Source organism: Chanodichthys erythropterus, chromosome 12 (genome assembly GCF_024489055.1).
Source record: "Chanodichthys erythropterus isolate Z2021 chromosome 12, ASM2448905v1, whole genome shotgun sequence".
NCBI classification, from domain to species: domain Eukaryota; kingdom Metazoa; phylum Chordata; class Actinopteri; order Cypriniformes; family Xenocyprididae; genus Chanodichthys; species Chanodichthys erythropterus.
The window spans coordinates 40,341,026-40,367,374 of record NC_090232.1 but is presented as its reverse complement, the minus strand read 5'-3'; the positions used below and the strand labels follow the sequence as shown (position 1 = coordinate 40,367,374).

Here is a 26,349-nt window from a genome sequence, read left to right as displayed (position 1 = left end):
TATTTTGTATTGTTTGTTTTTGAATAAAATGTTTTTGTGGTTAACCTTCCTAAATGGTGGATAAAGATTTCTGGAGCTTTAGATAGCAGAATTTTTAATTGCAAAACTTGAATTCCTCCATTACAGCAATATTGTTTAAATCCATAATCATCATTTAATCAAAGAAGAAAAAGTGGCTATTTATAGACATTCAATGATTTGACAGGAGATGCAAGTTTAGGACACACACACACACACACACAAATACACCTCCAGAAATGTATCAATAGGAGAAAATGAAGCAGCGGAATGAAAAAAGGACTGAATTTGAGGACTTTGTCCTCAAATACTCTCAATCTTTATCCTAATACAAAATAGGTGGTTCTAGCTGGTGGCTTCGGCTCCTTTCGACTCCACATACTCTATAGCTTTCTGTTTGACCGCCTGGATGGTCTCAGGTGTGCCGTTCCTCTTCTCGTACTCCAGGTAACGCTTGAAGAAGAACTTGATCTTCTTTACCGACACACTTAGGTGAATCACACGGTCAAAAATCTCCCTGGAGGAAAACACAGGAAAATATTTTCAATTACGTTCTGTGCCAACAGAACCAAATATTCTGTGCCAAACATTCTGAACTGAGATCAGAATTTATTAGAGTTTAAAATTCAGTTCCACTCTACGTATATGTGTATGTGGGGTAATCTTTTTACATTTTTGATAATACAATACACAAAGCACACAAACCCATGTTCTTTAATCTAATTTTGACTGTTTAAAAGTTTAATTTGACACAATTAAAAATTTTACTACACCTGCTCAAAAGCATTTTTAAAATTCATTAATTTAATCTTGCATTGCATAATGTGTGCTTATACAAACCACAAGTAAATCACATTCATAAATTTAATATGGACAAAATTTGTTTGCAATTCCAAGAAGGCTATATTTACATACAACTAACCTGACAGTTGAGTCGTTCATACAGGTTTTGTAATGAAAACTAGTCTACAATTAAGAAACCCTTAGAAAATAGTAAACATTGAGTTTACATGTGATTCATTTAAAATACTTAATTTATTATTCCAATATCCAAATATGACACTAAATCCCACAGAAAAAAGGGTTTCTATTTGTAGCGTGCTGTCTTTGAATTATAAACAAGACAAACATTCGCTGAATAAAAGGTTAGCCAATACAAACATATTTATAGAAAACAGTTGACAATGAATAGAAAGGACCAATAAGAGCAAAACGCATCGAGTATTCAAGAATATCAAGAAGTTAGTCATATAACGAGAGGTTGTGATAACTAAAGCGTCTGTCATTTACCGAATCTTAAAAACACGGGTGGATAGTTAAAAATCTTTTCTGACAAAAAAAAAAAATAACACAAGCAAGAACAAATTTTAAACCAAACACGGCAATTTTCATTTTACCTCTCTGTGCGCGCGCACATTTGTGTTTATGAGAGAGGGCTCGCGCAGCATTTTAGACAACGGTCATGTTAAATGCATAAGTACCTAATGTGCTAGTTTTCATACAAAATAAGTAGGCTATATAACATAATTAGTTACTTTAGTTAGTATTAACACAATAAGGCATATATATATATATAAAAATCAATAAAATAAAAAGTCAAATAGAATAAAAAATGCAATATTTTCAAATGTAAATTCAAAAATAAAATTAAACGTAATACAGAATAATATTTAAAACAAAACATTGTTGTATATCAATATCAACTGTGGCATAACTGACTGGCTATTAAAGTCTGCTCTCATCCACTCAACTTGGGACAATATATTGGTGGCCATATTAGTATCCTATCCATCAATATTCTTTATTATATTATAATTGTATTTTTTTTTTTTTGTACACAAGCCCTCATATTGGCCATATCAGTCAATATCAATATTATTTGTAACTTTCAAATAAATATTTTAAATATTATTTTTAACTTCCAAATAAGTAATTGTTTTAAACTAATATTTAAAACAAAATCAAAACCAATAATGCAATAAGTTGATTTGGTTTATAAGAGATCTTATTAAAAGGGCTTAAAAATTAATGGAAAATTCATATATGGACTATAGCCACGTTTCCACCGCAGGAACTTTTCCCAAGAACTAGTGGCTTTAGTATAGTACTATTAGTAGTGTTTTGACCACAGGAACCAGGGTCTAAAAGTTCTGGGTAAAATTTTCCCCCTCAGAAAGTCCCTGCTCGAGAGGTAGTACTTTTTCAAAGTTCAGGAACTTTCGGAGGTGGGACTTGAGCGCTGAACATGCTGATTGTTGAGTTCACGCAGCATTTTATTTCAGCCATCATTTTTAAAAGTTCATGCAGTAAGAGTTGTTTGCTATTCAAATCAACAATGGAGTTTAAAAAAACACAACTGATGGAACGAAAAGGTTTAGGCTTTACTTTGCATTTCCCGCTGGATTTTGTCCTCTGCATATAAGCAAAGTCGGCGCAGTCCTACATCACCGGACTTAATCTTCACGGTGCTTTAGACCGTGATGGAAATGCGGACAGCAAAACATTTCCTGGGACAAATCGTTCCGGGTAATTTTGGTGGAGAAGTGGCTAAAATGAAGTAAGATTCTTATAGTGCTTCTTTTTTTCACCCTGACCAGTATCACCCTACAGCTGTGCTTACCTCACTTCCTTCTGAGAACCGTGCTTCACCATCAGGTCTATGAAGACGGACCACAGATCTGTGCGTTTGGGGTAGGTGCTCAGGACCTTGTCAAACATGGATTTGGCTCTCTCAGTATTCCCGTACTGAAACTCCAACCGGGCAAATTTGGTGATCAGGTCCACATCTGGAAAGGCAATGAGGAAACAATGCATGACAGGCAGCCTGCAAGGTCTGGATATCATTTAAATAACTTTTTTAGATTCATGATCATGAATGAATCTACACCCAGTTTTAATGCGTGTATAAATGTGGGAAGTATGTATGACATGTAGCTGGCACTCACGTTCTTTATTGGACAGGCTCTGCAGCGCCCTCTGTAGGAGGGCATTTGCAGCGTCGCTCTGACGCTGTCGTAGCAGGAAGGTGCCGTAACTCAGATATACAGCTTTCTCCTGTCTGAAGCGTTTCACCATGTTTTTATAAAGACTCTCTGCCTCCTACACACACACACACACACACACACACACACACACACACAAAATACAATGATTAATACTGTGATAGAGTTTCAAATTTGACTGCTTTCATCAACAAAACAGCTTGGGATACACAATATACTGATGGCCATATTAGTATCAATCAATATTAGAAAAAGATCCAACAATTTTTTCTTTACATCATTGATATTGAGAACTGATATGGCCAATATAAGGACATTTTTCATTTCCAAAGAAACAAATACTTTGTACGTTGTATTGTTCTGATGGCTTGTAGATTGCGTTTATCATATGTTTAAGCTTTTTTTTAAATGAACTAATGTATAAATAGTGTAAATATGTTGTATGTGGTATAAACGGTAATAAAAGGTCTCTTTTCACACTAACATCCAAAGGTTCGGGGCTGGAACAAATGTTTGAAACAAGGCTGCATTTATTTGATTAAAAAAATACTGCAAAAACAGTAATGTTGTGACATATTACAAATTAAAATAACTGTTTTCTGTTTGAATATACTTTAAACTGTAATTTATTCCTGTAATCAAAGCTGAATTTTTAGCATCATTACTCCAGTCTTCAGTGTCACATGATCCTTCAGAAATCATTCTAATATGTTGAATTGCTGCTCAATAAATATTTCTTATCAATGTTGAAAACAGTTGTGCTGCTTCATATTTTTGTGGAAATTTTCTCCTCATTATTCTCTGATAAAGTAAATAATAAAAATCTTACTGACCCCAAACTTTTGAATGGCAGTGTAAGTGGCACTCATGATGTGGCATCAAATTTTGCTCATACTGGCCACCACTACCCAGATTCTCAACTAACAACCAATCAGATCACGTCATCGGACATAACTCACTTTGATCTTGTCCGACTTGGCATAAATGTCGGCTAACTGCTGGTACACAGGAAGAGGTTCACAGTATTGGGTGGCCCGTTCAAAGACTTTCTGCAAACTCTCTTGTGTCCCGTACATGTTCTCCAAATTCAGCATGGCCACCCACACGTTCAGCTTCTCCTGTTCCTCTCTAAACACACAAACAGACTGGTTAATAGTTGTAAAATTTCATTTGGATGTTTTTCAAAACATTTATGCTAAAAGGGTGCAGAGCAACACACCAATAATCCTTGTGTAATTTCATTGCAACTACAGACAAAGTGGAATCTAAGACAATAATGACTGCTTTCAAACAGGTTTCCAGTAGCAGTATGAATGTTGTTCTTATTTAAACACTAAAGTCTTTCACCTGAATGAGATGGTTTTGAGGGCTCTCTCGGCGACCACACGCGCTTGCTCGATCTCCGTGGCCTGCAGATGGAAAGCCATGTACTGCAGCCAGAGGAGGGAGCTGTCCGGAGACGACAAGAGCAGACGCTCAAACATAGTCGAGCTGTCTGGTCGTACAGACGTGTCCATGAGTTCTACCTCCAACTTGCTGAGCTTCTGCTCCGCATTCTGCTGCTCCTGCTTTAGCTCCTTACGGGACTTTTTCACAGGCTGGAGAGAATGAGGAGCCGTTTATTCTGTGTTTGTAAGCTATGCATTGTAAAAATTATTTTTCAAAGTTGTAAATAAAAAGATTACTTGAGTAAGTTTTACAAGAAAATACTTTGTTTTTCCTACTTCAAAATTTCATGTTTAATTCAATGTATTTCTTGCCGTTTCTCAGTAATTGTTTTAGTGAAATTTGTTTCAAAGCAAATCTATCAATCTTCTGCGTTTCCACAAGAAACGTTCCATTTATTCGCAAATCTTTTGCATTCCCTCAAGAAGCTTTGCGATTGTACGTAAAATTTTGCATCCCACTGAGAAACTTTGCGTTAATTCAGAAAACTTTCACGTTCCCCCAAGAAACTTTGCGTCTGTTTGAAAAACTTCTGCGTTCCTCTGAGAAACATTGTTCATTCGCAAAACTTCTGTATCTCCCAGAGAAACTTTACGTTCGTTTGTAAAATTTTGCGTCCTCCTGAGAAACTGCATTAATTCACAAAACTTTCATGTTCCCCGAGAAACTTTGCGTCTGTTGACAAAACTTCTGGGTTCCCCTGAGAAAGTTGTCCGTTTGAAAAACTTTTGATTTCCTCCCAAAGCATTTGCATACATTTGTACAATTTTGCATTCCCCTGAGAAACTGCATGTTAGCAAAACTTTTGAATTACTGAGAAACTTTGCATTCATTCCCACAACTTGTGTTTCACCGAGAAACTTAAGTTTGTAAATTTGGCATCACTCTCTGAGAAACTTTGTGTTCATTTGCAAAACTTTTGCGTTTCCCTCTGAAATTCTGCGTTCAGTTGCAAAATGTTCCTGTTCCCCCGACAAAAATTTTGCTCGTTCACAAATCTTTTAAATTCCCTCAAGTTAATTTTGTGATGAAAACAATAAAAGGTGGAAGTAAAAACTATATACCAGTGCTTCAGAGAATGCAAAGTTTCTCAGGGAATGCAACTGCATTGAAATGTAATCTCATATTTTTGTCCATCATGTCCATTTGGGGGCCCCGTACAACAGTATACATGGGAGCAATTTAGTTTTGATGCATGTGTGAGCTCACCTGGCTCTTGACTTCCTGCTCATCCTCACTGGATTCGTGGGTGTCGTCTACTGCGGCAAAAGGTGTTAAAGAGCACAATGTTGATTCCCATGGGAAACCAAATGTCACCTGCAGCCGTTTTGGTTCCGTTTTCTCATGTTTACCCTAAACATTCAGGCAACAGTTGTGTTACATACCAGAGAGGAAGTTATTATATTTTGATTATTATATTTCTCTGAAAAGAGAGGATGTGTCACCTTTACTTGGTCACACTTTTTATTCGATGTAGTTTCTTCCTTCTCTCTGAAAAACACATCTACACCACTGTCACTGTCCTCTGTTTTTGTTTTCTTTTTCTTCTCTTTTAAGGTTTTCTTTTCTCCTGTGCATTCTCCCTTCACTGGGCATCCTTCAACTTTCTTCCTTTTTATCTTTTGTTTCTCATTTTCTCGTTGCTACAGGGATAAAACACAAGGTCAAATCCATCCTCTTCAAAACTAACTGTCCAACACAAACACACACACACACACACACACACACACACACACTTACTTGGCTCTCAGAAAGAGCTCGTTTCCTCTTGGCGACTTTTTCATCATATTCCGCTTTCTTCTCTCCCGTCAGACGCAGTTTTAGATCAAGGGATTCTGGAAGTAGATCTGGTTTCCCAGTGTCCTCTGACAGCAGAGACAGGTTCACGTGACTGTCCTCTGTGTTCACACTGAAATTTAAATTCATTTATATGAAAAAAAAAATGCATGCTATAGCTGTATTTAACTGAAAGCAACTTTATCTTAAGTTATGTCAGTGCCATTGTTTTGTCTCAAGATGCACGTCAGTAATGTTTTTTTTTTTTTCCCTAAGGCACATTTATAAAAGCTACTTAAATATCCTAATTTAACTAAGACCTAATCCTGGCTTAATCTAAGCCCTGTCTGTGAACCCAGGCCCATGTGAAGTTAGAAATACACATTACCTGAGAACCTTGGCTGTCACCAGTGCATTCGGGGTAATGTGTTTGGAAAGAACTTTTGGGTCATCCATGAAATATTTTGTAGTGTGCTGCAACTTAACTCTTCCTGTGATGACCCTTGATAACCTTTCATACAAGAAAAAGTATTTTAATTGAACTCGAGAGACTAGAATGACTTCATTAACAATATGTGCATCAAAACATGCTTTACCTCACAAACACGCCTTTATCGTTTGTGGATGTCACATATCCTCTGATAACCTGGCCCTCTTTTATATCGGAAATTGACTGAATTTCTGGGTCTGTAACATTCTTATGGTGGTCCTTATGCAATCTGCAGAAAGGGGAGAATGAATTAAATTGAGTCAAAATAAATCAGTCAAACCTAAAAACTTGAACTAATTTTTATACTGAAATCTAATACAAAGCAAAATCTGAAGACAGCTTAAGACTGCTTGCAAGAAGACTACAAATGGAAATGGTTTGTCAGATGTCCACATGAGAACAGAATGTTTTGATTAATTAAGATAGTTTCAAATGACTTGGAAGATTGGTGGCCAAAAAATACAAGCCAAAAAAAAAAAAAAAAAAAAGGACTGCCATCATTTGCACAATTACGCCGGATTTTCTCAATATTATGAGAAGAAAGCAACAGATGATATGGGTCAAAGTCCGACAAAGACCATCCATTTATTACTTCAGGATACACATCATGCTGCTGCTGGTTTCTCAGGATGGAAAGAGCACAAATCACAGCTGTGTTCTTCTAAAATATTAACATTATAACATTCAATGTAACTATTGTTAGAAAAAAACAGGACAAAACATGGTCATTCATTTCTAAATGGTCACACGCTTAAAGGATTAGTTCGCTTCGGAATTAAAATTTCCTGAGAATTTACTTATTCGAGATGTTTATGTTTTTCTTTCTTCAGTCAAAATTAAGGTTTTTGAGGAAAACATTCCAGGATTTTTCTCCATATAGTGGACTTCAACAGGGTTGAAGGTGCAAATTGTAGTTTCAGTGCAGCTCTACATGATCCCAGACAAGGAATAAGGGTCTTATCTAATGAAATGGTCAGTCATTTTCTAAAAAATATTTTTTTTTTATTTTTTTTTTTTAATTTTACCACAAATGCTCATCTTGCACTGCTCTGTGAGGCACCATGCATTATGTAATCATGTTGAAAAGGTAGGCGAAGTACCGTGTTAGGGCGAAAAACTCCATCTCATTTTCTCCTCCAACTTTAAAATCCTCCGACTTCGTTGTTTTACCTTTTTTTGTAAAGGGCGTTTGACTTAGTCTTTGCAAGTTCGCTTTGTAGACACTGGAACGGTGCTTCCGCCATGTCAAGCGTGACCTTTCCAACGTGATTATGTAATGCGTGGCGCATCGCAGTGCAAGACGAGCATTTGTGGTTAAAAAGCATTTTTTTTTTTTTTGACCGATCGTTTCGCTAGACAAGACCCTTATTCCTCATCTGGGTTCTTGTAGATCCCTTTGAAGCTGCACTGAAACTGTAATTTGGACCTTCAACCTGTTGGTAGCAGTTGAAGTCCACTATATGGAGAAAAATCCTGGAATGTTTTCCTCAAAAACCTTAATTTCTTTTTGACTGAAGAAAGAAAGACAAACATGTTCTATGACATTGAGGTGAGTAAATTACCAGGAAATTTTAATTTTGAAGTGAACTAATCCTTTATTTCCAACATGGCAAATAAAAATAAAATAAATAAAATAATGAAAAAGTTAAGAGTTTGAAAAGTAATTAAAATTAACCAGGGGAGCGTTTCCCAAAACCATAGTTGCTAACTAAGTTAGCAATTTTGTTGCTTGCAATACAATTTCCCATTGCCAACCAACTAAGTTGCTAACAGGTTAGCAACTATGCTTTTGGGAAATGCACCCCAGATTAGGAATAAGAGTCAAGTGTATCATCCTGAGGATCTTTGTTGAATAAAGTTAAAAGAATAGAAGCATAAACAACAAGAAAAGTTATTGTTACAGCTACCATTTCTAAAAATCATTACTGTCGGTTATTATAACATTATTGTCAATGTAATATTTCTTTAGGTAATGTATTAAGCGGTTTTATTGCTCTTATTTATTGTATTATACCATCCTCTTGTAAGGAATCAATATCAATAAAACATAAATGTCAAATAAAAATAAAATAAAAATAGAAAAATAAATGTAATTGATGAAAAGGTCCTGTTTTAAAATGAAAAGTGATTGCTTGTGTGATGGAATATCTTCAACCAGTTTCATCTCATTTTGACACTTGATAATATACCTGGAGGGACGTAATGAAACTTTGAAGTTCCTGACTCTAGCCTTCTCAATAATATAGCACCTGGGAAAAAAAAAAAAAAAAAAAAACACACACATTAACAAACTTTACATTTTAAAGCTTCCTTGGAGGACAAATCCTCAAGACATTCATCATTAACAATTCCAGCTAGGTCATGACTCACCGGACTAGCTGGCCCTGTTTGTAGGGCTCTAGTGGGTTGTCTGCGTATACATCAGAGACATCCAATACCGAAGCAAAACCCCAATTCCCAAATGGGAGTTTGAGCAAAAGTCCCTGACAAGGCACAACTTTCCAAACCGTCGCCATAGTGACCAACCCTGGCTCCAGCTTGTACATCCCTACAGCAACAGCACACACAGGAAATGCTAAAGAGACTCGAGGGACAACTGTAACATGCGTCATGAGTGCAGAAGTTCAACATCAATGCAATGTGACTCAGCATTTGTAATAACAAGGAGAAGAGTTAGGAAATGCTGTCGCATTAAAAATCTCCACTGTCTGACAGCACTGAGAGTGCAGCATTACCTGTGAGTGACAGGCAAAGCCGAGAAGATTTGATGGAACCAGTATGGACAACCTTTGCAGAAACAGTCTGTCCTGGTTTAAAAAGATTCTTTGGGTGTTTAGCTTGCTGTGGGAAAACAAATTCACATGTTAAAGCTTGTCTGTTACCACGTGAATTCAAAGAGGACCTATTATGCCCTTCTACAGTCTTGATTTTGTTTTTGATTCATTCTTTCCAAATAGAGCTATTCAAGTCATCTGGTGAATTATTTTCATATCGCAGAAAAACAAAATATCGGAATGTCAGTTTTTTTCCCCCCAATATCATGCCACCCTAATATAGAGATTATCTCCCTTTGGATTGACTTTTGACTGTTTTGGTAACTTTGCAGACCTTTTTCCTGTTCAAACAGCAATATTACACACTAAATAAAGTTGAAAATGTAAAAAAGCAGCAAAATAGGTCCTCTTTAACAATACATGCATTTAATCAGCACATAATGCATTGAAATTACTTTTACTTGTTACATTTTATACCATACTATACCATTAAATTAACTTCCTCAAGAAATTAACATACGTTTATTATTATTTTATTTACTGACAAACACAAATGAAACTTTTTATAATTAGCAACGCAATCTTATAACGCATTGCTTTTAAAATAATGAATTTAACAAGCAAGGAAAACAAATTGGCACAGAGACTCACCCCAGGTTTGTTAATCATGGCTAACAGCTCAACGGTTCCAGTGACATTGTGCTTCACATGAACTTCTAAGGTTTTTGTTTTTTCGTCGTACTGAAAAAAAAAAGCAAAAATTACTTCAACAGTTCATGCAGTTTGACATTATATTTGCTGTTATTTCGATTTTAAAAATTACTTTTGATGGGAAGCATAAGACTTCATCTCCAGGTGTATATATTTTCATTGTGTCAACTGACTGCTTGCCAGCATCTTTCAGTTTTCTGGAAAAGAAAGTAATAGTGAAGGTCTGTAGTATTGCAAAACTACAAATATAAAAAACACACACACAGACAGCAAATGTTCCTATATGCTGCTTGCACACATACAGCTGTAGAGACGTATACCTAGGCAGAAGACTGAGTTCAGTGAGGGAAACACCAAAGTTGGGGTGAGAGATTGGCAGGAACCTGTTGAAAGAGAATTTATGAGAATAATCAACTAAAATCAATGCTTTGCTAAATTACACTGTTCATGCTACCCAAATGTCAAATAAAACAATGTCAAAAGTCCATAAAAGCAGACATTATCATTATAGCACCACTGCAACACGTCATTATTTGGGGGGGTTACCTTTAGCGAGTAAATAAAACTCATGTCTTCACTTCAATATTAAAATGTGATTTAAATGAAATTATAGGAATGATAATTCTTGTTCTTCCCTCCAAAACTCAATGTTGCAACATGTGGCATATTCCTCACACTGAGCCACAAAAACAAAATATGAACTAGGAGCAAAATTACATGAAATATATAATATTATGGGTCTTTGGAATATATCCAAATAGAAAAACAGCTAAATAAACAGTTTTAAATACAAAATAAATAAAAAAGTATTTGAATAACTTAAATAAAATGAAGAAATAAATAAATGAATAAAAGTAAACAAGAATAAAATAAACAAAAGCATTTAAATAATTTGAAAAAAATAAAAAATAAAATAAACTTTAATAAGCACAAAGCATTTAAATAAATGAAAAAAACAAAACTGACCGCTGTCAAAATGGGCTTTCAATAAAACTTGGCTGCCTATGCCACAGAAAGGTGAAATCTTTTTTGAAATCAGTGCTACCTGACTAAAGAAAATAGGAAAAATGCTGTTGTCTTCACTTTTGCCAAACAGGTAGGAAAACTTCAACACCCACAATGCACTGGGTGTGTTGCTATCCAAGGCCACTTCCACCAGTCTGCTATGGATGCGCTTAACCAGGGTCAAATACCGCCTTGCTTTAGTAGGAAATAATTCTTAGCAAACTTTTAGTCTTGTATTGTTCCCGGGTGTAAGAGTAATCATTTAGCGGGAGAGAGTTACTTTCGGTTTCCAGTAAAAGATCCAATGCATGGCTAAAGGCTGCAAAGAATCGTAAATACGGACAATCTGGAAAAACCTGCACGTTTGTAGACAACTTCAAACTGGATCACTGCGTTAGGCCAAACGGAGGAGAAAAACTTAAACTGTCCAATACAATTTTCAGTGCTAAACCTACTCTTACAAAAAACAAACCTACTCTTTGTTTTATTTTGTTAGAGCTGTCTGTGTGGAAGAAACAGGGAAAGGAGAGCAGCAGAGCTTCACTCAGACGTGAGCCAAGAGTACCGTGGAACTGGCAGGTGGCCAGGGAGGTACATTAATTATACTTGCTTTATGATATTTATGATCATATAGTTTTGATAGTATAAGAAGTCGCCAGGAGCCGCTAACGGCAGGAAGCGCACTGAACACACTCCAAAACAGGGACACGAAAAGTGGCGTAGGACACGAAAATGGTTTATGTGTGTAGAGATACCCCTACAGGGAGAGTAAAGCACTGGATAAGGTCAGATTCAGTGACACCGTGAACTTGACTCTGTCTCTACCACATCAGTTAGGGGAACCCTGAAATTAGTGATTCAGGCGATTAGGGCTCATATATTTGTTTCCTGTTTATTCTATTTTTATTCTTATGTATTTGTTTCCTTTTCATGTAAAGCACTTTGAATTACCATTGTGTATAAAATGTGCTATATAAATAAACTTGCCTTGCCTCACAATAACTGTTCTATTAATAACCCTCTGTCGATCCGACTGTCCATGGGTTGGGATACAACAACTGCGGAAGTATAATCTGTCGTTTTCACAAAAGCCCTGGAGCGGTCAAAAGACTTGAATTTGACTAAAGGTGAATTTCTCAGTAAACACTGTTCATTTGCATATACTAGCGACATTGTAACAATACAAAGCAGTTTGAAAATCTGTGAAGTTACACTTTAACACAGCTGTATTTACTTGTTGCCACGAACTGTGTGCCCTCCAATCACGCTGGCTTCGACCTCTGTCCCGATCTTCAGGGATGCTGTTGGGAAGCTGCCAACCTCGGGAGACTCCTCTATCTCAGACACATGGATACTTCCTGAGGTCCCAGATGGCAGCGTCACCAGCACGCTCGTGGGCTTCACCTTCTTTACTGTGACTGTCATCACTTCCCCAAGAGTGAAGTTACTGGATTGACCATTGCTCTTGGATTTGGTCTTATCGTGTTTGGCATTAGGTTGCTGGTGTGCTACAAGAGGAATTCCTCCTAATTCCTCGCTGCTCGGGTCCTCCACTATGACATTCAGACAGGAACCAACTGAAAATTTCTTGGAATCCAAGATTTTATTTAATTGAGTCCGAAGGGGAATGATGGTCAGGTGACCAGTGTCACCCAATGAGATGACAGCAAAGTCTTTATCAGTGTACTGGATTGTTGCAGTGAGTTTGGAGTCCTTTGTCAACTGAAGAAAAATGAAAACGATTAACTTAAACAGACCTCCCTTTAAGATGCTGTGGATTTATAAAGGCTGTGAGTTGAACTTACCAGCTTCTTCTTCGTGATCAACTCTGGAAGCAGCGACACATGTACCTCAGACTTTAAAAGGTCGACATGGAGAATCACTGCACTGAATTTGCAGCCAGGAGTCACATTCACACCTGAAACATTTACACAGATCTAGTTAGATGAGAACTAGCATGTTATCCATCCATGTAAAGATCTGAACACTGACATACAACCACTTTTTGAAGTTTTAAAGGCAGTTTATATGTTTTTTTTCCCACTTGATGTAGACAGTCCAATATGAGTATCACTTCAACAGCAAACAGTTCTTTTTGGAACCAAACAATTTAAGATTCAGTTCTAATAGAAGTTCTCGAACATTTCTATTCTTTCACAACTGCTAAACATTTACATTTACATTTACATTTATGCATTTGGCAGACGCTTTTATCCAAAGCGACTTACATTGCATTATACTATACATTTGTATCTGAGTATGTGTAAACAGTGTTGCTCTTGTAAACAAACTATTAAAAATTGTTTACAGTCATTGAAATAAAGATAAAATTCATACAAATTGCATAACCTGAGAATATTTGTTTTCCATTTAAATTGATTCATTTAAAAGTAGACATTTTGCTTTATATAGATATATTTTTCATGTCTGTGAGGCAAGTATACATCTAGTTTTGGTTCTCTTTTTTTTTTGCATGCTGAAGTTCACAGAGAGAGACGGCAGAAAGCGCACCCTGTTTGCTTTCATTATTTTACAAAAGCACAACGTTTTGTTGTTATTGTAAGTGCATACAAATACAGTAGACACTTCACAGATTCAAAAGATGTATTACTCTTATCTGTATGACCAAAAATGACAGTATTTTAAGTGTAAGTGTTCGCATCGGCGCCTCCACTTTAGCTGTTATGTCCTTCCCGTTAACAATGTTAACGATCACTCCGTCATAGAGTGCGTGACTTCGCCACTTCCTGTGGATTTTACCCCCCGCGAATAATACATTTTTTCTCGGCTACTAATGGTTAGTCGACTATTGGGGGGGGGCATCCCTGATATAAATAATACTAATATAACACAAAAACTGTAGATGCGAAAACAAGAATAAAATGGTTCTTGACTTACTGAATCAAGCCATGTCAACTTAAAATGGACCATGAATTGTTACCAAGTTGTGTACTTTCAGTAAAAGTTTAAATCAGTGTAATTACAAACTAGTTACATTTGGAATTTTTTTTTATATAAATAAACAAATAAAAAAAATAAAATAAAAAAGGCGGTCCTCACCTTCTGTGTGGAACTTTGAGGCCAATACAGTGACTTTACTGAGCCGATCTGAACTCAGTGTGACCGAGCCATCCTCTCTGGTATCACCCACTATCATCTTTATTTTATCTCCTAGTGATACAGCAGAGAGCTGTTGTAGGACATCAGACTCCCCTGGAGACGGACAGAGATTTGGATAACTTCATTAAAGACGCTAAAATATAGTCCAAAGTGCAGAAAACAGAAGTCAGACATTTAATTTGTTGTTCATCAGAGCCTACACCCATACCTCTGCAAGTAACCATCTCAAAGATGTCCTTCCTTTCCTTCAGACCCTGAAGGAATCTGGCATGTCCTCCTTCCTCGAAGAGACTCAATTCTGACACTTTCAGGCTGACCAAAAACCTTTGCTTTTCTTCATCCAGATTGGTCACTTTGGCAACAACTGTCTGGCCGATCTCAAAGATGCCTGATGTGTTTGTGATGAACTGGTCGGCCATGGCCTACAATGAGATTGAAACACAATGTCAAATCTACACTAGGGATAAGTAAACAAGTGTTGAGTACTGCTACTGCTAGTTGACATCAGAAATACAATTTTTTGCACATTTATGTTTTGCTTATAGGCTACTGGTTATAAGGGACAATACCAATAGAAATTTTTACCTATATACTTCTAGACTTGATAACAGCAGCAGAGTTATAGTAATTTTGTTGTCATTTTTGTTTAATGTCTATGTATGCTTAAATGTTAATGACATTAATTATGGCACACATCAACACCAAAACTGTAATTTCAAACAAAATACCATCCAAACAACCAAAATGCTGACATACATCTTTAGGAGCAAGGCCGAAGAGTCCGTGCGGGAAACCGACGAAGACTCCATAAGGCATGATGTTCTTCACCCAGCCAAGCATCTGCATTCCCACCTGGAGGTCAGAGAATTGCTGCGGGACCTTGCTGTCCTCCAGACAGGCCTTCAGTAGGGGTTTTTTGGTGAGAGTCTGAACAGGACTAGGTTAAGTAAAACTGAACGGTATGCGGAATTAGAGCTGCATGATTCTGGATAAATTGAGAAAATAATTTTTTTGTTTCAAACAGAGATCATGAGTCTCCCACGATTCCGAAAAAACAACTAAACAAAATAACGTAATTTACTAGAGGTTGTGACAAAATGTTTATTGCTGCAATATATTTAAAAATATTTAATTAATTTGAATTAATTATTATTTTTAAAATCGGATGGAATGAATGATTCAATGACTCACTCATAAAAGCTTCACTTGTTTCTGCACTGGATGAATCAGTCTTTTTGAACAAATCTCTTAAATGAGTGATTCAATGACTCACTCATAAATACTGCATCTGAAATCGCATACTTCCCAACTTTATAGTACAGTATGTGAAAAAGGAAGCTTGAAAGAAGTACCCAGTACCCAGATGACCTACTATGTCCTGCGTGATTCTGAAGTGTGCGTATGATGGACACTTTACTATCCCACAAGGCCACGGGAGAGGATTTATGAATGGAGGTGAGTAACAACATGGCGGATGTAGTACTAGATTACATTTATACTATAAAGAACATACTATTGGCAGCCATGAAGTAATTACTTATTCAAAATAAGTACCTACCCAAGAGAGTATGTGATTTCGGATGAAGCCAAAGACTTCACTACTGGATGAATCAGCATTTTTAAATGAATGTCAAAAATGATTCAATGACAATTTTTTTTTAACAGTCACTTGTCACCACCAACTGGTGTAATGGTGTAATTGATACAATCTTTATTTGAAGCGTCAAGTTACTTTCAACAGTTGATTAACTCTATTTTGATCACTACCACAGACATCAGTGTTTATATCTGAACTATAAACTTTTATCCCAGTATTTCGGTTTCATATCTATGACAACTGCTCTCTATGGTTCAGCGCCAATGCAGATTTTAATGTTTGCTGTGATCGTACTTGTAAACTTTAACAGACACAGCCAAATCACTGTCATTCCGGAATAATATAACATGTTTGTTTGTATCAAGATCGGGATTTTTTTAACGATCAATCGTGCAGCTCTAATACAGATTTTTTAGTTGCTAAACAACTTATTTTTACTGACAATGATAAGAATGGTTGAGTGAGGATACAATGCCCTTTTTCTTGTTCTTGCTGAGACACATTATGTTAGAGACGGTGTCGCCCTCCTCCAGCGCCATCCACAGGGGAAAGCAGTTGCTCACATGGTCAGAGAGATGCACTGTGGGTATGAAAGCTGGCACCTCCTCGGGAACAATGGAGACCTCCAAACCATCCACTACTTTGCAGCATACTCTAGCATTGACTGTCTAAATAGGAAATGACATAAAGAGAAATATGTACCAATTCATTTTCTGTGGTTCGCAAAGATAATATGTATAAAAAGTTGTTTCAGTCCAATTACCTTTCCAACCACAAAGTCAAATTTCTCAGTTTGCGACTCCTTTATATCTCCCTCAGAAACGGCCTTGAAGGATAAACACAGCTTCTTATTTTCTGGGTCACAACTCAAGACTTTGGCCTGGACAACCTGTAGAGCGTAATTAAAAGAATTCCCCAAGTGTTAATTAGTGTGAACTGAAGAGGAAAACACTTCAAGAGACACAGAAGTGTGTGACTGGAATAAATTTGACAAAAACACAGCATTTCATTTCAACTTTTTTTTTTTTTTTTTAAATCTTCACTAATTTGATCAAAAATATTACAAGTTAAAATGTAAAGTATTCCTGTCACATTCCAAAGCTGAATCTTCAGCATCATTACTACTGAAACTTACTGATCCCAAAGTTCAAAAACATTTTAACTAGATGCCCTTGACCATTTTTAAATATTGCTCTGACCTGGCCAATGAAGAAGAGACCTTCTGGATTATCCACACGCTCAGTGGACAGCTCTTTTACAGGAACCAGACCCTTCACGTCTTCATAGAAATGAACGATGCAGCCAAACTTCTTCACACATACGATGAAGCCGTGAGAGATGCGGCCCACCCTGGCATCAGAGTAGGACTGGAAGAGAGGGAGTGTGGACTCAACAAGGGCCTTTTTCTTGGTCAGGATCAACCTCTTGTTCTGAGCATCCACTGATAATACCTAAAAAGAATCAAAGTTAAAATAATTAGAAGAAAGGCTACAAAGACAGTTTTAGAGACAACCAAAATCGCATTGACACACTACAGCAAAAGATATAAATAACTGGCTTAAAACCATTTTGTGGGTGTGTGTGTGAAAAACTAACATGCCTAAGACTTTTGCACAGTAGTGCATATCATTACTTCAGTGTCACATGATCCTTCAGAAATCAGTTTAATGCTGATGTGATGATCAAGAAACATTTCTTAACAGCTGTGTGCTTTTTTCATGATTGTTTGATAAATAGAAAGTTCAAAAGAACAGCATTCATCTGAACTACTAAGCTTTTGCAACATTATAAATGTCTTTACTTGATTCATTTAATGTGTCCTTGCTGAATAAAAGTATTGATTTCTTTAAAAATAAAGAAATCAATATAAAATATAAATAAATTAAAGGTGCCCTAGAATTAAAAATTGAATTTATCTTGGCATAGTTAAATAACAAGAGTTCAGTACATGGAAATGACATACAGTGAGTCTCAAACTCCGTTGTTTCCTCCTTATATAAATTTCATTTGTTTAAAAGACCTCCGAAGAACACGCAGATCTCAACATAACACCGACTGTTACGTAACAGTCGGGATCATTAATAATACGCCCCCAATATTTGCATATGCCAGCCCATGATCAAGACATTAGACAAGGGCAGCCAGTATTAATGTCTGGATCTGTGCACAGCCGAATCATCAGACTAGGTAAGCAAGCAAGAATAGTGAAAAATGGCAGATGGAGTGATAATAACTGACATGATCCATGATATCATGATATTTTTAGTGATATTTGTAAATTGTCTTTCTAAATGTTTCGTTAGCATGTTGTTAATGTACTGTTAAATTTCTTACTGTATTCACGGAGACAAGAGAGCCTCACCATTTTCATTTTTAAACACTTGCAGTCTGTATAATTCATAAACAAATCTTCATTCTTTATAAATCTCTCCAACAGTGTAGCATTAGCTGTTAGCCACGGAGCACTATAAAACTCATTCAGAATCAAATGTAAACATCCAAAGAAATACTATACTCACATAATCCAAAGCATGCATGCAGCATGCATGATGAACACTTTGTAAAGTTCCATTTGAGGGTTATATTAGCTGTGTAAACTTTGTTTATAGACTGTTTAAGGCAAGCGTGAGCTCCGTGGGCGGGGAGCGTGAGCAATTAAAGGGGCCGCAACCTGAATCGGCGCATTTCTAATAATGCCCCAAAATAGGCCGTTAAAAAAATGAATAAAAAAAATCTATGGGGTATTTTGAGCTGAAACTTCACAGACACATTCAGGGGACACCTTAGACTTATATTACATCTTGTGAAAAAACGTTTGATGGCACCTTTAATAAATAAAAAATCTTACTGACCCCAAACTTTTGAACGGTAGTGTTATAATATAATGTTATAATGTTACAAAAGCTTTCTATTTCAGATGCTGCATGACATTTCTTATTTTTCAAAAAAAAAAAAAATCAAAATTTATTATGACTTTATCATCTCTGGTTAAACAGCCTCACCCTGCACTTGACTTTCAAACCCTCAAAAAACCTCTTCTCTGGGTTCTGTAGGACGACATCGGCAAGGTGAGTTCTGGGTATCATTCCTCTGATGTGGTCTGTGATTCTCACATTAACGCCATGTTGATGCAAACCTGTAACTTTACCCTGAAAACCAGAAGCAGCATGTGACCAGCATTACATTGATTGTTTTATGTGACATTTGCAGTAGATTCATTTCTATTTTGACTTGCCCACCTCAACAATTTGTCCCACTTTGACGTCTTGATATCTGAAGAAGGGCGTTTCAATAGTGCTCCTATAAAACAAAAGAAAAAAAACAACAAATCATAGAACAAACTAGCCACCCAGAACACCCTAGTGAATTCACATAGTGACTTCATATCAACCAACCTTCGCAGTGTAGCCAGGTGAATTTGCTCCATGGGACTGTAATCTATGATTCTCAGAGTGTGTTCAGATTGGGAGAGCAAGCGGTTTGGGTTGAACTCTTCATTTGGCTCCTTCATGAGGTTTTTCTACATGCAAAAAGCAAATAAAACTTCATTAGACTTACATGTTGGTTTTAAGACTTACAGGTTGGTTTTCAGATCAGTTTTCAATATGGATATTTTTCTTACAAAAATCCATCACTTCGCTTCAAAAGGCATTTATTAACCCGCTGGTGTCGTATGGATTACTTTTACGATGGATGGATGCGCTTTTGGAATGTCAAAAACTCAATATTCCATGCCATTGCAAAGCTGGGAAGAGCTAGGATATTATTAAATATAACTCTGGGTTTGTCTGAAAGAAGATAGTCATATACACCTAGGATGGCTTGAGGGTAAGTAAATCATGGCATAATTTTAATTTTTGGGTGAACTATTCCCTTACCTGGTCTCGGATCAGTTTTATAAAGCAGTTCCAATTTTCGTGAATTGAATTAATTTTATTACTTATGTGGGTATAATACAAAAACGAGAACAACAGCTAATTGCTTCTAATTTACGTACACTGCCAAATCCCTGCCTACTAACTCAAATCAAGCACTATAAAAGGATAAAAACACATTTTGCAGAGCCTTCATATTTAATAATATTTAATTATTTATAGATTACATTTAATAGACTAGTTGTTCATTAAAACATTAGCAATTGGCTTGTAAATGGTGTCATAATACCAGGGTTATTGAAGTTATTTGAAACTACAAACTAAAACCTTAAAAAAAACCCTATAAACCTAAAATAATCAAACTGAAAAAATTTAAACATTTCATTTCAGCTAGTTGATAAGACAGCAATAACTAAAACTAAATTAAACAATAAAATCTATAAAGATAAAAATGTCAAAAACTCTGTGATTCCAAAATAACACTGCATTATGCATGTAGTTTACATGTATACAGGAGTTTTTCATTGCATTCACAGCCTGTAGTGTTTCGAACACCGCAAAAACAATGAATCATTTTGCGAAGCAACTGGTTTATTTGATTCAGAGTTTCAAAAAGCTTTGTTTCTCCCATCACTAGTGTGTAGTGCATCATTGACAACATCTGCTTCATACTCACATGCACAAAAGCTGTGGTACCGTCAGGCAACTTCATCAAAGCTCCTGAGTGATAGTGCAAAACTGTCATCTTACAGCCCTGCACCACCTCACCCACCCACTCGCTGAAGTACTTATCCAGCACACCGCCCCCTGGTGGCAGAAGATGGCTGTGCAGGGACAGGCTCACATGCCGCGTGGATGGCTCCACGTGCAGAACCCGTGCCAGAACCTGAAAAGAGTGGGAAGATGCAGAAACAACTTAATTACTGACAATTAATATTATTTATTTATACTATTAAAGTTATTCATATTTTGAATTAGCTTTTTTATTTTAATTTTAGTTACATTTTTATTAATATTGTTTTGTGCTTTTGTCATTTTTATTACTTTGTTTATTTTAAAAGGGGTCATGAATGCATATCTGGAAAATGTTTACTACATTTATACTATTACAGCTGTTGAGATTAACTAATCGTAAGTGTTGATTATTATACAATATTAATATTTAATTTAAGCTTTATTTTTTTTAACAACTTAATAGTTTTAGTTAACAAAAATAACCCCACTGAGAACAAAATGTTTCAGGTAAAAACACATAGCCATCAAACAAAAACACTTTACAACAATTCTGAAGCACTGTTACTACGGTCTTTGGACTTATACCTCTTGCCCTTGGCTGTAGGTAGATGCCTTGTCCTCATCAAGGTGCAGAAAATCAACCACTCCGGTGAAAGATGAAAGAAACGTCACGATAAGCCCGTGAGGAGTAACCTGGCATGACAAGACATCGGCAGCTATATCAGTGTCTCAAAGGTTAATGAGCTAAAACACTTGTAAAAAAAAAAAAAAGAAAAAAAAAAAAAAAAAAAAGGGAATTTAACATATAAACAGCTTTCTTTCAGTTATATGAAACTGGAGGAAGCATTTTAGCATTGACCATAAAGAGCTACAGTGCCCACCCACGTTTTCAGCAGCGTTGTATTTTTTCAATTAATTTCTCCCATTAGGATTTAAAAAAACTCTTTGTTAAAGTGTTATAAGCCATGAACCAAGTCAATAAGCTACGAGGCTAATAACAACATTACAAACTATGATTTTGAAGCAAAAAAAGTTGAAAATCAGGCAAAAAAACAAAAGTAAAGACTGTGTACTTAACAGCTTTAGTGAGAGGGAAAAACAACAATCCCATGAAACACTGTGAACAGCATAATTGAATTAAATATGGAGAAAAATAAAACTACTACTTTAAAAATAATATATTTTAAGTTTTTTGTAAAATATGCATAAATCATAGTTTCAAATATTTAGGTATTTTGAGAGCATATCTAAAAAGTTTTTGCTGTGTTCTGCTGGTTTTGACTGATTGGTGGATTTTCTGCACAGCATCATGGGTAATGTAGTTTTTCACCAGGAATTCCACATGATTATTTTAAAAATAAATTGAAATAGTGCAGACTGACGGCTTCAAAAGAAGCAAATTCCATCAATTAACAACCTCGTAGCTCACAGTAGGTCTGTATTTAAAGGTTTACAAGTTCATTAATAATCACTTTTCCTATGGAGAAAATGAATGGAGTTTTTACTTCAGGAACCCAACTGTTGTACTTGTATTACACTTCATGCTTAAAGCATTACATCCAGCTGACTTACCAGGGTATCTGCAGGGTTCTAAAGATCAAAATTAAGGCCTTCTGACCACTTGAAATTATAATTAGCACTTTTCTTATACCATTTAAAATATGAAATATTTATGGGCTGAATTTAACACTTTGTAAGGATTTTTACTTTTTCTGCAGGGTCCCTGCTTACCTTCTTTACGCGTGCGCGGATTAGGAGTCCGGGCAGGAGAGTGTCTAGAGTCCATCCATGCTGAATCGTTATAAAGGCTTTTGCGAGAGCCTGGGGATTCTGGGTCAGACGGACCACACGTCCATCGTTCTTGACTTCCTCTATCAGGATCGACATGTACTGACCCACATTCAGATCTGAGATAAACAGGAAACTTACAATCATAATGCTGCTTTTATCCCGACCCAGACATAGCCTTAAAAGGACAGTTCTTCCAAAAATGATTATTGTTGTCATTCCAAACTTGTATAACTATTATTTACAAGAAATAGAGAGGGACAAAAAAAGACACCACAGGGGCAAAAAGAAGAACAACCACAAATAATAATAATAAATACTAAACAATACATTTCATGATGTAATGTATAATATAAAAAGGTAAAATGTAAATAATATTTTCGTGTTTTAGTTTTAATATTCTAGAACTAGTATATGTCATACAATTTTGGAATGACATTAAGATGAGTAAATTATGGCAATTATTAATTATAATTATTATTTTTTAAGTGAATTACCGGTAATCCTCTAAACCATTATGATGTGGGTGATTCATCTTGCCATTGAACTATAATAAACAGTTTATGTACATGAATCAGATGTAATGTTGCTGTATTTGCACATGATTCTCTACCTTGTTTTGAAGCTGTGCTCTTTTTGGGCAGGAAAGCTTTAGTGCCACTGACTCCAATGTCAACCAGGTAGCCGTGATCTTCCACACTCTCCACACAACCACTCAGAGTCTGAAACATTAAGAGGGTTTGCTCTTAATTCATGAGTGACAATTACTCATAAAAGATTCAGCAAGAACTGGGTCATATACACTACCATTTGTTTTAAAGTTTATGTTTATGTTACAAAAATGTTCTATTTCAAATAAATGCTGTTCTTTTAAACTTTCTATTTATTAAAGAAAAAAAAAAGTTAAAAAATGTCTCTGTTTCCACAAAAACATTAAGCAGCACAACTGATAATACTGATAATAAGAAATGTTTGTTGAGCAGCAAATCATCATATTAGAATGATTTCTGAAGAATCATGTGACACTGAAGACTGGAGTACTGGATTTCAACAAGCAAGAAGTTGCCATTTAAAATTTCTAAGTCTGTTTATTTTACAGATTATTTTTTTTTAAATGATTTATTTCTAATTTATTAAATATTAAGTACAATAAATACAAATTATAAATAGTTATATCAGCTTTATATTGCCCACCCTGCCCTCTAAGATATTGACATCAGCCAATAAAAAAATAATAATAATAATAATAATAAAAATCAATATCGTCGACCACGACTTATAATGTTAATGAAAGATTGCAAAACTCACCATTCCAGGTTTCAAAGTGCCTGAACTCAACACCTTGTTAACCTCTTTTGGGTTGATTGACACTTTAAGACTAACATGACCCTCCTTAGCAGAGTCTAAAGACGACACAACACATCTGACCAGCATTCCAGGAGTAAGTAGTTCTGAGAGAGGGACAACTGCCTATGAAGAGTAGACAAACACAAACAAAATGCATTATACTGTTACATATTTAGCTTTTTAACATTTTTACAGTTTCTGTCCGTGTGCAGTTGTGTTACCTCTAAACTGTCTTCAGAGTCCAGTCTGTTATTAAGAATGTTGGTGTACGAGTCACAGATGTTGTAGATTGGCAGGTAACCAATGAGACCGCTTGGGAGACCAACTACCACCTCAAACTCTGACACTTCCTTCACGCAACCCAGTATCAGAGTGCCAATATTCAGATTCTAGACAGAGAAAACGGGGAAGAAACCTGGATGATCAGGCACAAGTGCAATGGCATGACTCTTTTCTGTTTGCTTGTTTTTGTAATTATCAAAAAAAAACAAAAAAACATTACAATGATAAAGTTGCGTGTGTGTGTATTATATGTGACCCTGGACCACAAAACCAGTCATAAGACACACGGATATGTTTGTAGCAATAGCCAATATTATTGATTTTTCTTTTATGCCAAAAATCATTAAAATATTAAGTAAAGATCATGCACCCTCAGAATCCAGATATTCAAATAACTGTATCTCGAAAAAATATTGTCCTATCCTAACAAACCATATATCAATGGAAAGCTTATTTATTGAGCTTTCAGATGATAAATCTCAATTTCATATTATATATATATACAGAGCTAGTACTTGTGATTACAGTAAACTACTTTTTAAAATACTAGTAATCAGACTACAGTTACTTTTTTATGGATTACATGATTACACATTATTTACACAATGGCAGTAAGTTGTTCACAATTCATTGATTCTCCTAATTTTTCATTTTTTAATGTTTATATTTTTTTCATAATAAACCTGCTGCTCATATACATTTGTGATTCTTCGAGTTTTTCTGGAGGTGAGGGGGAAATATAGATAAAATATAGTTGAATATATATGAAATTAAGATGAAATATATATGAAATATATTTATTAAACAATATAATAATATATAAAATATAGATTAAATATTTGATGAAGCAGTGATATTGCTATAAATATGCATGTTTTTTCAATATTTGTTTTTGTAATGTTGCTGTTTTCTAAATGTACTTAATTTTAAGTAAATATGTTTTAAAATCATAAGAAGTGATTTTGTTTTATTCAGTGTTACTATAAGCAAACACTAACAGGTACATTAGTGTTAGTATTTTGAAGTATTAATTGTCCATACATTGGCTCTTGTTGGTGAATAGAATATTTTTTTGGAATATATTTGTTCTTTGTATCTGTCAAAACAGTAAAAGATTATCCTACAATATGTGTGACATCAAATAACGGTTAGCACAAAAGTAATCTAAATGTAATCCAAAAGTAGTCAGATTACATTACCAAAAATTATTATATTACTGATTACAAATTACATGAAATTACATTTGTAATCAGTAACTGATTACAATTCATAAGTAACCTCCCAGCTCTGTATGTATGTATGTGTATATACATACAGAAATATACACACACATATGTGTGTATATAGTAGTCAACATTTGAAGTGGATCAAAACCTTTCATCAAAGTTGTCCTAAAACCTTCTTAGGACAACTTATTTGCACATCAATGTTGACTATTGTATATATATATATATATATATATATATATATATATATATATATATATATATATATATATATATAAAAAATGTGTGTGTGTGTATTTTTTCTCCACAAAATTACCCAAAGATGAAGAATTTCCACAGTAGTGGCAGTATTGAGCTTTAACTTCTCATCAACCACTTTCTGTCTTTTTATTTTTCCCTCTTCATCTTGTTCCACGTTCTTCTTCTTCTTCTTCACCGCTGTTTCACGGTTCTGAAAAATATTCATGTACATTACACTCATGACAAGCTGTGCAATCAACTGTATGCTCATTGATCTGAATCACTGCAGTCTCCACCACCATCATCATCATCATCTTACTTCAAAAAGATTGCCCACATCATGTGTTTTAACACGTTTGGGCTCAGTGGTCTTCTTCTCTGCTCCGCCACGGGGGAAATCTTCCTCCATAGATGCCATTCTGTACCTTTACCTAAAGAGAAGGGCTCTAGTGAGTTCCATAAAACTTATTTCGAGTCTTATTAGAAAATAATTACCATCTTACAGGCAACTCGTTTAACTGACCAAGAACAATTAACCTTACACATGCCTGCGTGTTTTTACAAAACTGCACATGAGAAACACAACATGCACATATAACGTTACTATGACACAACGTTTAATCGAAATATTCCTTGCATTTAAATACGCAACATATGTCATTAAATTAAACCCCCAGCAGTAACAACAAACTGATTATACTTACGCTGGAAAACTCTGTGAATCAATGTAAAACGCTTTCATGCAAGTAAATCACACATGTTTCTCACAAGCGTGCCATCATTACGACCCGGACGCAAACACTGGGAGGCGGGACTTACTGTTACAGAGTGAAGAGAAGGAATCAACCAATAGGAGGATGGGATTATTAGATTGGCGTCTCTGTAAGCCTATCGTTTCAGTGTGAAAAGCGATTGAC

General features: G+C 35.6%; 1 protein-coding gene across 1 annotated transcript; it reads right to left on the bottom strand.

Annotated features, from left to right (window-relative positions):
* Positions 1-92: 92 nt before the first annotated feature.
* pdcd11 (programmed cell death 11) lies at positions 93-26,232 on the bottom strand. The gene is made up of 36 exons (XM_067402474.1): positions 26,137-26,232; positions 25,752-25,863; positions 25,509-25,643; positions 23,906-24,073; positions 23,646-23,807; positions 22,951-23,059; positions 22,281-22,456; positions 21,135-21,242; positions 20,491-20,700; positions 19,335-19,459; positions 19,179-19,239; positions 18,942-19,088; positions 17,139-17,390; positions 16,703-16,828; positions 16,410-16,607; positions 15,099-15,269; positions 14,551-14,764; positions 14,283-14,435; positions 13,028-13,140; positions 12,457-12,944; positions 10,538-10,600; positions 10,330-10,414; positions 10,158-10,247; positions 9,468-9,573; positions 9,103-9,280; positions 8,922-8,981; positions 6,839-6,961; positions 6,631-6,753; positions 6,207-6,375; positions 5,912-6,109; positions 5,676-5,819; positions 4,368-4,618; positions 3,980-4,148; positions 2,964-3,117; positions 2,639-2,804; positions 93-535 (listed from the first exon to the last, which is right to left on the bottom strand). Exons 2-36 carry the CDS (start codon positions 25,848-25,850, stop codon positions 364-366), a joined length of 5,466 nt encoding a protein of 1,821 aa, XP_067258575.1. The 5' UTR covers positions 25,851-25,863; positions 26,137-26,232; the 3' UTR covers positions 93-363.
* Between the last annotated feature and the right edge of the window lie 117 nt (positions 26,233-26,349).

Coding starts and splice junctions, on each gene's coding strand:
- pdcd11 (XM_067402474.1), bottom strand. CDS start 25,850: ATGGCATCTATGGAGGAAGATTTCCCCCGTGGCGGAGCAGAGAAGAAG. Junction 19,460..20,490: donor GTACCACAGCTTTTGTGCAT/GTGAGTATGAAG, acceptor TTTTGCATGTAG/AAAAACCTCATGAAGGAGCC. Junction 16,608..16,702: donor TTGACTTTGTGGTTGGAAAG/GTAATTGGACTG, acceptor TTTCCTATTTAG/ACAGTCAATGCTAGAGTATG.